A 13,666-nucleotide genomic window follows, 5' to 3' on the forward strand; every position below is an offset into this window, starting at 1 on the left:
ATTCGGACTCCCAGACAGACACGCCCCGACACCCCCCCCCCCAGTATCTCCCCTTCGCCGGCGCTCTGAGCCGATGCTCTCGGCGTTCAGCTTGTGCCCCCTGCTCCCTCTCCTCCTGAGACCGCCATCGATACGCCCGGCGTTCGGATCGTCCCTACTTCTATCCAGGCGCCTCCGTGCTCGGCCTGCTTCCCTCCTCCCCGCCGCCTCCCCCAGCGACGACCCTTCTCCCCCCCCCCCCGCCCATCAGTTCCCGTATCGACTCGCTCGGTTCTCTACCCGCTCCCCCTTGCCTATCCTCTAAAGCCTTCGCTCGATGCGCTCGACGCGCTCCCTCTCCCACCACCCCCTGACGGAATGATGATGCCCTGGGCGCTTTCTTTGACCACCACTCGAGCCTCTCGACGCTCATCTCCCCGCGCCTGTCGCCTAGCAGAGGGACCGGAAGTGGCTCGGGGAGGGGAGGGGGGCTCGGTCCCTCCTCAGGTGAAGGCGCTGTGGATGGAGCCGCCGTCGCGGAGCCATTGAGCCCCCCTCCAGCGCCCCCCACCCCCCTCCCAGCGGCTGGGCCGGGGGGGCCCTCCCCACGGCGAGGCAGCTGGGTCTGGAGCCCCCCCGAGTCAGGTGAGGAAAGAGAGGGGCGGACGGGGGCCGGGAGGGAACAACGAGCAAAGCGGGGCTGAGGCGGGCGGGGGGGGGAAGGTGTCTCTGGAAGTGGGGAGTCGGATAGCGGAGGGTGAGGCAAGGCATGGGGGGAAGGAGTTGGGGTGAAGGCGCCGAGGGCTCCGAGGGGAGGAAGGAGATTCCTCTGTGGGCAGAGGGGGAAAGTGTGCGGCGCTCTGTCAGGAGCAGCTCTGTGCGAGAAGAGGTGGTAACTAAGGAACAGCTGGCTGCAGGGAGAAAGGCGCAAACTTGGGCTGCGCCTTTGCAGGAGCTAATAATAGAGGCTTTTCAAGAAGGGCCCGGCGAGGAAGTCGAGCCCCAGGGCTAGGAGCACTTAGAAGTTCAGCTTCGTCCTGAGTGGCGGGGACGGACTGGAGGCGGTGGTTTCGGGATGGTATCTGCCATACGGGTTGGAGAAGAAGTGGGAAGCAAGGAAGGAGAGGTACCTGTCACTTCAGGGCAGTGTTACTCTGAACATGCTGGAAACAGCGACGAAATGCAGGCTCTTGTCTTGTGCCAGGCTATGGATTTGAATCCCACCATTCAGGTTTTGAATAGGTTTGGCTCCGCATTGCCCGTGCATCTGTTTTTTATCCACACACATGGTCCTGGCCACACACACACACATATAGATTGTGAGTGTTGTATTCTTTTCTCCCTGGGAAAGGCTTCTCTGTTGTACATCGTTGAGTGTAGTTGCCTCCTCTAATGCATCCCTTATTATGCATCAGTAATTGAATCACTTCCCATTTCCAGCTCTTGCTAAATTAAACTTTTAATATTTCCCTTGTACAATGAGACTAGTATATTTTTTCCTGGCTGGTTGTATGTGTGAGAGAGCAAGAGAAAAGTAACAGGAATGCGAGTATCTCCCCTAAAAATGCAGTCTAAAACTGAAACAAAAAACACTCTTTTGCTTGGGGAAATGTGGAAACTTTTAGGCTTATAGTATGAAAAGTTCATTTTCACTGTTTTGCTTTAGTTGAGTTTCTTCTACACTAATATATCAGGATTTGCATTTTTGGAGTACTGTTTTCTTTATTCAAACTACCATAGTATCATGCTAAGAGAAATACTGGTAAGCTGTAATGGGCATCTTGTTCTGGAATTGAAGGACTGATTTCCAGCTTGCCTAGCTCCCAAATTTGGCTGCTTTTGCATCTGCAGTGAATAGAGGAGGTGTGGAGTTTGAGAAGGTGGAACTATACTTAAGAGAGCTGGGTGTGCTAGAGTAGGACAATTTGTTCCTCATGCTCTCTTCTCTGTGTGTATGAGCTTCCTTAAAAATATAGTTGGGGTTTTATTAAGTATGACACAGTAGTGCAAGAGTTTCTGACATTTTCAGCGTGATATTAACAAGGTTATGTTGGAAAGGTGTCTGCCATGCTTTTCCTGGCATGCATTTGGATTATCAGCCTTAATTTTCTATTGCTTCTTTATATTTATAAAGTGGCAAATTCTCTAAATAGCCGGTGTTTGTTGGGAGATGTGTAAATGTTGAGTTATTGGATCCCACCTAGGAGAGTCTCAGAACCAAGCTGACTCTCATTGTCATGAATGCAACAATATACACCTGAAAGCGTTATTCATGGGGCAAAATGTTCTTTCCAAGTCAGTTGAGGCTCATCAGATAAAGGCAGGACTTCATTCATTCTCTAGCATATGTTTAATGCTGCTAGACATGTATCAGGCCAGTGAATCTTAAGAAGGTTTCAAGTTTCTTAGTTTGGTGCATTTAAGTCACATGAGCTGGCACTGGCTTTGTAGATAGGCTTTTTATCCCCAAACTGGTTGTTAGGTTTCAAGACGAACCTCTCTGCTGACTTATTCAAATGGTGTAAAGTGCAGGGGTAGCCCGGGATCTGTGCATTAGAAACCATGCCACTTTCTAACCCATGGTAGTTCCTTTGTCTAAAGGGAACAATGTTCTTGTTGCCCACTTCAGGATGCTAGTGTTTCATATTTGTTCTGAACTATCACAGTGTATTGTGTAAACTCACCTCACTGAGTTTCTTTGACAATCAAATGTGGACATTATTTGTTACTGCAATACTTTATGATAAGCTTTGGGAGTCTCTCTGTCAGGTCTCTGCTTCCGGTCTTATATGTGGCTAATTCTTAGTAAATCCCACTGTTTTTAAACGACTCACTTCCAAGGTTAGAGCTTGCAGTCATGCATACAAAGAACTATGATGCTTAGCATTTATATAATGAGATTGTTCTAAATTATTCACATACATTATCTTGTTATCTATACAACAGCCATGTAGGGTAGGGACAGTGTGATTATTCTATTAGCAATTGTAAGGCTGAGAGAAAATGGCTTGCCTCAGGCAACCTATTTAGTTCATGGCAAAGGAGGGATTTGAACCAGACACATCCTGATTCCTAGTTCATTCTCCAAGCTGCTATGCTACACCGGTTCTCCATTCTCCATGGACTACTTCGTTGCTAACAACCATGTGAAACCATAACACTTCCTCTGCTATTGTATTCCAGGCTTATCTAAGGTGAAAGCTTTGTTTCTTATGAATAGTACTGATTATGCTTTGACAAGTTAAAAATCTGTAATCACGATAAATGGATGGTGTGGCCTTTGCCACCACACCTTGAAGGCAGGCTGTTGAGCAGCAGGAGAAAGTGGCCTTTTCTCTTGTATTTCAGCTTCCTGTTTTAAAATGGTTTGGACTGTATGTGCTTCAGCAACCACTTCCAACCTTGTTTCCTTTTTGTGGTCTCAAGATCACTCCAGGACGTTTTGTCAGAACCTCCCTCAGACTGAATAGCCTACCAGTATGGCAAAAAATCATAGAGAACTATTCCTGGTACCTGCTCTTTAATGGTAAGAGTTGTTTAGATTTGCCTCAGCCATTAACATTATGTAGCAATCTTCTTATTTAGTCTTTTGGTGGCCTGGACTAAGCCTACATAGGGCGGACTTGACCATGATGGTGAATCTTTCAGTTGCCTCTTATTCTTTTCACACTATTTAGCAATGTTGTTGTATTACTCTAGTTCATAGGAGAAGGTAAGCTTAAAAACTGGAACAGGGAACTGTCATAGATCCAAGCAAAAGCTCAGCAAGACTTTTGACTCAAGTTAGCTGTAGCCTCCTGAAGTTTTTCTTTCACTGAGAAGATCAGCCAAATGATTAATTTTCATGTTTGGATCAGACTCCTTGACTGAAATCCCTTGTCCCAGAAGTTATTCCTGTTAGTTTATCTGGATGCATAAACAGCTCACCTTGGAGACTCAGAGTGGGTTGTGTCTCAAACGATCAAAAAATAAAATAGTGCAGAATCTTAAAATACCTAAAGCTTCTCATGTTTCCTATGCACAACCATATTGACATGTGTACTTGCTATGACTCTGGCAAGCATTTACTTCAGGGAAGAGAAGTCACAGGACTTGGGGCCTCCCTATCTGGTCTTGAGGGCTCCCCTCAGGCTATACCCCTCACTAGCACTGATTCAAGCCCTTTTCAGGAGTGTCCTTTAGTTGTTATAGTGGCTCTTGCTTGCTTAGATATGTAGAAACCTTTGTCTTTTGCGTGGCTGGAACGTAGCTTATTGTATACAGATAAGTCACATTTGTTGCTCCCCCAGTTTTAGGTCTGGCCATACTACTTTTGCTTCTAGACATGCCTACCACTGGTACATGGTCCTGGAGACAGAAAAAAGGTTCTCCACCCCTGATTACTAGGAGGACTTTCCATAATGTGAGCACCATTCTTTCTATGCCCTTAGACCAAGTCTTTTTAAAGTCTTTTTTAAAGGTTAACCCAGCATACCTCTCTCATTTCTTGGGGTGACAAGACAGTACATATTGAACTAATTTGCATGCAATGTTAAACCATGGTTTATAAAACAAACATAGTTTAATTTACACCAGCACTTTGCTCCTCCCCATTGCTGACTTTGCTCCATATGGGAGGAAACAAACTAGAGTCTGGCTTGTCACGACATGAGAACCCAGCTACTGCAACCTTCTTTCATTCCAAAGAATGACCAACTTTGGCTTCCGCTTGCAGGGCTTTTGGAGAGGAATAAGCCTCTAGGAGCCTGGATTTACACTTCACAAGCTAGACTCGTTTGTTGCATGCGAACTAGACTATTGTATTGTACAGGAAACATTTTTCATCATTCCAAAGCACTCTATAAGTATATGGCAGTTGCCAGCCTGACACCCTAGTGATCTGTGGGAGATAGCAAATGTTAGTTATATTTGGTGGTGGACTTTGATCTGAGTGTGACTGTTGTTGGTTTAGCTTTCTATGACTCCACTTGTGGAATGAAAGTGGTTTGCCACAGCTCTCTATATGTGTCGCCATTTATAGCTGATGGTAATGGTGCCTAGCAGTTAACCCTTTTCCCCAAGAGGGATACAAATTTCTTTTTGAAATTGATTTAGACAGGGGAAGCCAGTACGTAATAGAATTATAGGGTCACAAGTATTTGGCCTTCCACCCTGCGAGATGGAGGTTATCTGAGTTCAGTTGCAGGGAGAGATGCATAAAGTGTCAGGGTGAGTTCTGTGGCAGGCAAGAGAGAGAAGCTGAGTTACTGTGGACGTTTTCAATCTGGAACGACTGTGTGCCTTTCATGAGCAACTTTCGTTGGGTTTCTTCAGTACTTGTTAAAATATCAGTGTTCAGAAGTGGTACACACCTTTTAATGGTAAGCGCTACTCCATCTTGGGTCGGTGGGCAAATGTTGGACTAACTTTTGTGACTCACTCTAGACATGTGCTGAAGAAGTAAGTGTGTGGGGCTTTTTTGGTGTGTGTTTTTTTAAAAAAAACTTGTGTCTTTGTAATACTGTATTGATGAGCACTCAAATAATTGCCCATATGATAATTAGTTTGTGATCGTAAATTGCACTGCACGGTTTCTCAACATTTTGTCTGCTGGAGGATTATTCCTATGGGATTACCATACAAATTTGACGAGCAAATTGTACTAACAGGAGAATTGTTTGCCCACATTCCTGGGGATGAAAATTCTCTTGAGCTGAAGTTTCTTTCCCCGAATTGCTGACATGGAATTCCCCTGTCCATCACCACTAGAGATTTGCCTGGGAATCCTCACAGGAACAATCCACTAGCTAATAAAATGTGGTACAGTGTTAGACCTTTCGATTCCAATGTCTGGAAAAGTTCATTGACTTCTGATTTATTATATACACTAGGGCAGAAAACAATCACCATTTCTTTTATGGCTACCTGCTACTCTCTCTTGGTCCCTTGTAAATCTACTCCTCATAATGTCTCTTCCCTGTTTCTGTGGCAGAAGTTTTGGCTCCTGGGGGAGGTGAGGGTAGCATGGGAAATAGGGAAGGTGGAAAATTTCTCTGCCTCTTTCTGTTGCAATCTTTCTGAGAATTGTTCTGCAAAATCAAGTTGATAGGGAGCATGAATCTTCCTGCATGAAGTGTTTGGATCTTGGCGGTGGTCCACAAGTCAATTATTATTGGCGGCATCTTCATCGCAAGTCTTTAACTTCCTTCAGAAGGACCGAAACATGTTGTCATATGCGCTTAGTTGTTTGAAAAAAGCAGCTCCCTGGTGGAAGCTGTTTGAGGGAATTTGTATGTAAATTTCTTCTAAAGAACAAAATTAAAGTGCATTAGCCTGCAAAGATAGGCCTGAGGGAGATATCAAGAGTTCTGTTGGAACGAGCATGTAGGAAATGCTAAATTGAAATGTTAAATACTTTTAATATTAAAGTGTGGGAGTGTAGAAGATGCATAACCGTAAAACAAGCTGGTGGTGTGCTGATGGAGGAGCAGATACCCGGTGTGTGCTGCATCAGAAACATATTGTGAACCAGGGGGCCACTGCTCATACGCATTTCAAGTTTATAGTATTTAACACGGGAAAGATAAGCACACAATTAACAATGCTTAACTTTGCCTAGAATGCCCGCATCATTTTGCATTCCTACGGCTATGACCAGATCCCGTTTAGCATAGATAAGTCTTGACTTCCGTCCAGCCAAATGGGTAACTAAAATGTTCAAAACTGATCCAGTTCTTTGAAATCATGAAATGGGCAGGGCTTTGGGAAGGTTTTCATAATAATAATAATAATAATAATAATAATAATAATAATAATAATAAAATTTATACCCTGCCCTCCCCAGCCAAGACCAGGCTCAGGGCGGCTAACAACCAACAATAAAAACAAGTTGATTAAAATACAATTTAAAAAAACAAGATTAAAATACAACATTAAAACATTAGGATGCAGGTCTTCACAGGAGGAGAAAGGAAAAAGAAAGGTGGGGGAGGGAATCAAACTGATTCTAAGCCAAAGGCCAGGTGGAACAACTCTGTCTTACAGGCCCTGCGGAAAGAAATCAGATACCGCAGGACCCTGGTCTCATGAGACAGAGCGTTCCACCAGGCCGGAGCCAGTGTTGAAAAGGCCCTGGCTCTGGTTGAGGCTAATCTAACTTCCTTAGGGCCTGGGACCTCTAGGGTGTTGCTATTTATGGACCTTAAAGTCCTCCGTGGGGCATACCAGAAGAGGCGGTCTCGTAGGTACGAGGGTTCTAGGCTGTGAAGGCCTTTAAAGGTCAAAACCAGCACCTTAAATCTGACCCTGTACTCCACCGGGAGCCAGTGTAGCTGGAAAAGCACTGGGTGAATATGCTTCCATGGCAGAGACCCTGTGAGGAGCCTCGCTGCAGCATTTTACACCCGCTGGAGTTTCTGGGACAGCTTCAAGGGCAGCCCCGCGCAGAGCGATTTACAGTAGTCAAGCGTGGAGGTGACCCTCGCATGGATCACTGTGGCCAGGTCTTAGCCCCTGTGTATTCATGCATGAGGCCTGCAAATACGTTTTAATGAAAGTTCGAGATTCTTAGCCTTCTAACTATTGCTCGTGGCTTGAGGCAGGTGGGAGACAGTAATAGTGTAGCATCTGTTGCCTACTCCTGTACTAATGTGATCCTCCTCTGCAACTGCTGCTGGAAAAATCTTACATTAACGGTTGACCCACATAAACTTGAAATGCCCCCCCCCCGTGGTATGTGTGTTAATCAAAGATCTCCACAAAACCATTGACTCCCTCCCGTCTTTCAGCTGTGATAACTCTACAAGGTTTGCAAATGTGCCCCAAAACATTTGCAACCCAGCAGCCTCGAGAATGAGAGAATGATACAATGCTGTGTAGGCTTTCCTTTTCTGATTGCTTCGTCTCCGTCTTGCCCCTTTGCGCAGGCTTCCCCAGTTTTTCATGAAGTTTTCTCTATGCCACCGCCAGAAGCCATTTAGTGTCAGCACACACACTGATCGCCAGGAAAACATTTTCTTTGGTGTTTAATGTGCTGCCAGTTTGATAGCTACATTAGCTTTTTGTTGTTTGTTTAAAAATACAAATGGGTTTCTTCCAGGCTGGCTTTTCAAATGTTTCAAACAATCCAGCCTCTTTCTCTTCCACCCCCCCCCCTTCTTCCCCTTTGCTTCAAATGGTTGGTTCATCTGACTAACTTCTATTTGCAGCAAGAGTGGAAAACAAGTCTTTACAGAGGAAAATAAACGGCTGCTCATGGAAACAATGGGTTGGGGGGAAACAGTAAAGCCTTTATGGATCTTACTAAATCTTCCCTTAACTCTGTAAGCCTTATGGAGCTAATTGCTGGCTACTAGCGAATTTTGGGTGCTAGTCTTGCCAAATGTCCATCCCTCCCCATCCCTTCGGTGAGATCCCTGGTTGGAGACTTATGATTGTCCAGTGTCTCTTAATGAGAATTGGGCACTTAAATGCTGCTTTTTTTCTTTGCTTTTTTTGGCCTTGTTTGCTAATTGCCTTGGTTTTCCATCGCACTGGCTGGCAGCATACAATAGAGGTTGGGAAAGGGTTTCTTACCCTTTCCCTGCCTTTTGGTTTTTTTAAAATACCCTCAATCTGTTTTGAGACCTGCATTATATGTTATATTCCAGGGCTAACCTACTAAAATAATTGCTCATTCCTGGACAGTTTCAGCACCTGAATCCAGCTGTGAAGTGCATTTTGCTCGCAGTGGAACATTTATTATCATTATGATTGAACTTTAGGGTGTGTGTATACACAAATATAAATGGCAGGTGGCTATATGCAGCGCAAGAAGTGGGGCAAGATTGGATGGACAGACTTCCTTTGCGTTTGTTATATTTTCTTTATGTCTGTAACATGTGTTGTGGCTCCAAGTTCACCTTGTGGGTGAAGAACCCACTGTGACCTGCCTGAGAATGTCAGGTCTGTCTTCTCTTTAAGGCAGAACTAAACAAACAAACAAAAAGACTTGGTAACAGTAAGCTGTTTTGTAGAAATGTCATGCATAGAATTTTGTCTGTCATACTTACCCTGAATACTGAAATTGCTGCATAAGATGATAACCATTATGTGCTACTGATACATTTTCTGTTTTTTATTTTAGGTTGTTTTTTTGTGTTTGTATAATTTTTGTTACTCATGAGACCTGATAACATTGGATTTGTTGTAACAAAAAGAAACCCCCTGATGACCTATTCCAGGGGGTCAGCAAACTTTTTCAGCAGGTCAGCAAGGTTTTTCAGACCTTGTCAGGGGCCAGACTATATCTTGAAGAAAAAAATGAACAAATTCCTATGCCCCACAAGTAACCCAGTGATGCATTTTAAATAAAAGCACACATTCTACTCATGCACAAACACCAGGCAGGCCCCACAGATAACCCACAACTGGACTTAACTTTCAGGGGTCCTTTACCTTTTTTAGCCCAGTATTTGAATTTGTGTATAAGGAGTAGGAAATTTGGGGCTTTCCCATGCATACCAGTAGACGTTCCCTTTTCTGTTTGTCCCTGCCTTCAGGTTTGTTGATCCTATAATGACAAAAGGGCAAATAGCTGTGTATGCACCTTGTGGTTTTTTTTAAGTTTCCCCACCCAAGAAGTGTGCAAGAAGTACTTGTACATTTACTTGTGCCGTTCTCCAGTTTTGTGCAGATCTGAGACTCCTGGTGGGACCTTACCAACATGCTGGAAAAGAAACTTGTACTGACCTAGGAACTTACAAGTAGACGCCTCAGCCTATTCACATGTAACAGAGTGCGGTTGGTTAGTTGCAAGGTTTCCTGATAGATGAGGATAAAGGATGGAACGGACCCTTTATCCTTTCAGGCAGGGACGAAAGCTGCAAAGCTCAGCTCACTTTTAGGGACTCTTCCAGGTTGGTTTGAGTAGCACCTGCTCCTTTTGACAATATTCATATTCAGCAGGTAAAGGGGACTGACACCTTTTGGAGGCGAGAGGGGATACTAGGCACCCCCTGGGTAGACATAAATATATATCACTGGGATTTTCCTAATTTCCTGCCAGACAGCACATTTCCTGAGGTTTGTGTTTTCAGGAGCTGTTTGCATACATGCTATCCCTCACTTGGGGAAAATGGAGGGGCGAGAGAGCAGGCTTTTTCTGTCACAGTGTGAACTATGCAGATGAAACGGGAACACAAACACAATCACTCATTTTAGTTTTTAAAAGCATAGTGGGTTTTAGCGGCAGATAGATGCCGTTTAGATAAATCTTGTCAAAATGGCACAAATCTTTAAGGGATGGTAATTTACTGCCCAAACAGCCTACCTGAAGTTATTCTGGAATTGCTTTACTGAAGACATATGATACAGATTGAGCAGAAACATCCAGGCTGAAAAAGTATTACCTATTTTCTAAGATTATTATGACCTGTTCCAGTCTAATCCAATGGTCAGGGCTCATTGAGTTCATCTTTGGTTCTTGAATTTCTGCAAAGCAATTTCCTTGTAGCAGTCTGGGAAGTGTCTACTGCAACTTGCCATATGTTAAGATTGTTTATTATTTATTTAAAATATTTGCGTGGTGCCTTTCCTTATAAAAATTCAAGGTGGATCATGAAGAAGAAGAAGAAGAGTAGAAGAAGAAGAAGAAGAAGAAGAAGAAGAAGAAGATATAATGAAATAAAAAATTATAGCTTTGCTTTGTCCGGTAATCGCAGTGATGCCATTAACACTTTAAAGAATGTTTAACTTTTGCAGTCACTTAGGGACCTCATTGTAATCGCTGATGAAGAAGAATGGGTCTAGTTTATTTGATCACAAACATCAAAGCACAAATGAAAAAATATGTTAATCCAGAGGATATGAAATATCTGAAGGCAATCTACATCATCTTGTATCACAGTTTTTGTTAGGAAAGTCAACCTACAACTTAGTAGGTGAAAGGCATAATGTTTGAAAGTCCTAGTCCTGACCTATTGGAGCGTCAGGCATGGGTGTGGCACGCAGCTTTTGGGGGTCTCAGCATACCCAAATCTAATTGACAAAGAGATGTTTATAGGGCATCCCTCCTATCCACTGCAATGCAGATCAGTCAATGGAGGCAACCAAGGCACCATCTGGGTTATTTTGTTGAATGACTCAGTTATATAAGTTGTTTGGCCAAGTTCAGCCAACCATCTGTTTTCTTTATTCTTGTCTGTCTCAGCTTATTAAATATAGTAGAAGGGGGGTGTCCAGTTACGTCCATTGAGAAACATGGTGGCCCATGTGGGCTTTAAGGAGGCTGTGGTATGGCCACATCTGTAGAAACCTGTATTGGACCTTGAAGGTTTGAAAAAGCTACTGGCTGGTGTTTAACATTCCCTTCCTGGGCAAGGTGCTCAAGCAGTTAGTTCTTGGTCAGCGCCAGGCATTCTTAGATAAGACTCATACTTCTAGATAATTTCAGGCATGGTTTTGATGCAGAACATGCTATAGTTACCCTGTGGGAGGACCATTGCTGGGAAGGAAATGCTGTGTGTGTCCTATTTCTCCTGGATGTCTCAGCAGGTATCGATACCGCCAACCATGGTATGCTTCTAGGTAGGTTGCCTGAGTTAGAGAATTCCTATGCAGACAAACCATTTTAGAAGGTAGTGCTGGAGTAATAACTGCTTGAGTCCTCAAGACTGCACCTTAATCCATTTTTTCCCCACTGGAAAGCTCAGGTTCCTTATTTGGCTTGGTTTTGCCAAGTTAGGCTTGTGTATCAACTATGACTCTACATAGACAGGGTAGCTTGGCTTCAGTTATCGCTACTTGTTAAATCTCCTGTTTGGTTTACTGTAACACATTTTGTGTGGAGGAGCCTTTTGAGTATAGTCCAGGAACTTCATAGAGTTCTGTACATGATTGCTGGGACTGGGTAGTATGAGAATATCACACTGGTAATTTGTCATGGGCTTCCCAGTTTGTTTCCAGGCCAAATTCAATCTGCCGATTTAGACCTTTGTGGCTTGGGACCAGTGTACCAGAAGAATCCCTGGTCTCCATATGCACATACCCTAACTTTAAAATCTTCATCAAAAGCCCTTCTCCGGGGGGGGGGGGTCTCAGTGGGCTGACTACTGGGTAAAGGGCCTTTTTGGTGGTGGCACCCTGGCTGCGCAAAGATGCTTGCCTAGTACTTAACTTGCTAGGCAAACACATTTTATTTCCCCAGGCCTTTTCATAGATTGTGGCTTTAATGTAGTTCTGTCTGAGATGTGGTATTTATGCATTAAAAATAAAATTAAATTCAATGTACCTTTTAGTTTGTTTCAATATTTGTAGTAAACTGCCAACCTAAGAGCATGGTTATAGCATAGCATAAATTATTTTAAATAAATGTGACCTATAATTTGGTGTTAACATTTTCATCATGCAGACTCACGGGCCCACCCAATCCCACAAGCGCTGTATCAGAAGCAGTGTGTCCCCGCACTGCCCAACAACAGTTGCTCACCAACAGATTCATTGGAGGTTAATAACGTGCATTGCTTTGCTGTCCTATCTGTCTTCCAGGTAATGCTGAGTAATTTGTTTGGAATGTTAGGTCGCTGTGTGCTTCAGTGATGATAATATCGGGAAACCTGAAAATGTTTCCCTTCTGACCTTGTTTTGTTTTTTTTAGATGCAGAGTAGCATCTTAAAAGGTTGATCAGGCTTGCTGAATTCCATCTCCTTACATGATTGATGTTTGCCTCTGTTGTTTGACACTTGCAAGAGCTGCTGCTGTGTCAACACTTGCTTCATTGCATGGTAGTTGGTATCCTGTTCCTGCTTGGTATCCTGAGGTTCATGTGGGAGCTTCAGGATGCATGCAATTTGTCAGTTAAATGCCGTGGGGTTTTTTTTTTTTTTGTCATATTGCCGTGCCAGTGCAAGAAGATCCTGGACTTTGTTGATGTATAAGACTGTCTGTATTGTTGCCATGCAACCCCTCTGCCCACATAGCATGTCTACTTCTATTGTGTGTGTGTGTGTGTGTGTGTATTTGCATCACATTTTAAAAAATACAGTTCTGGGATACCCTGAGCTGCTGCACTGGTACAATAGCCTGGGTCAGTGGTTTTCAACCAGTGTGCCGTGACACCCTGGCGTGCCTTGAATGATGGTCAGGGGTGCTGCAGGCCACACTGACCTCTGCCCCCCTTTCCTTCCTTCCTTCCCTCCCTCCCTCCTCTGATGCCCTCTCACATTTCTGCCTCCCCAAGGCTTGCATAGCTGTTTGTTGTAGCAGCCCTGGCTGCAAGCTCCTGGTGCCTCTGGGGCTGGCAAGGGGGTGCTAATTGCCAGGACCTGAAGCAGCCCCGGAGTAAGCAAGCAAGCAAGCGGGCGAAGGAGCCCAGGCAGCCAGTCCACCAGCCCTTGCTGTTGGGCACAGACAGACAAGTGGGCGGCCGGGTGGGCAGGCGCTGCGCTGGCTTTTCTTGTGCTTGCTGTGTGCAAGGCCTGCCTAGGAGCTGAGTGCTCGGTGCTGAAGGGGAGCCTTCCGCCATACAGGCCTAACAGCACCCGCTGCTGCCCCTGCTGCCTCCCAAGGTAAGGTGTTGGCCTCATGTTCACCTTTGACCAGTCTGTTAGGCCACTAAGGCTGGGGGCTTCCTCTTCCCAGGCCCCTGGGGGGCAGTGTGAGGAGGCACCTCTCTTTGGGGCAGAGTGGGGGAAGCTCAGAGACCAGGGGCGGTGGCGACTGCTGCCCAGA

General features: G+C 44.7%; 1 protein-coding gene across 2 annotated transcripts in view; it reads left to right on the forward strand.

The window, feature by feature from the left end:
* Window positions 1–486: 486 nt before the first annotated feature.
* IKZF4 (IKAROS family zinc finger 4) overlaps window positions 487–13,666 on the forward strand; it is an 87,919-nt gene continuing 74,739 nt past the window's right edge. The window contains exon 1 of one of the 2 annotated variants that reach the window (XM_082212544.1): window positions 487–624. Coding sequence is in view for 1 of the 2 variants with exons in the window: in XM_082212543.1 (XP_082068669.1) it covers window positions 3,503–3,505 (3 nt within the window). In the remaining variant the exon portion in view is untranslated. Of the gene's footprint in view, window positions 625–3,404; window positions 3,506–13,666 lie in introns of those variants that run through there. The other variant, XM_082212543.1, reaches the window with a different exon arrangement.

This window comes from Podarcis vaucheri, assembly GCF_965113315.1.
Source record: "Podarcis vaucheri genome assembly, chromosome: 2".
Lineage (NCBI taxonomy): Eukaryota > Metazoa > Chordata > Lepidosauria > Squamata > Lacertidae > Podarcis > Podarcis vaucheri.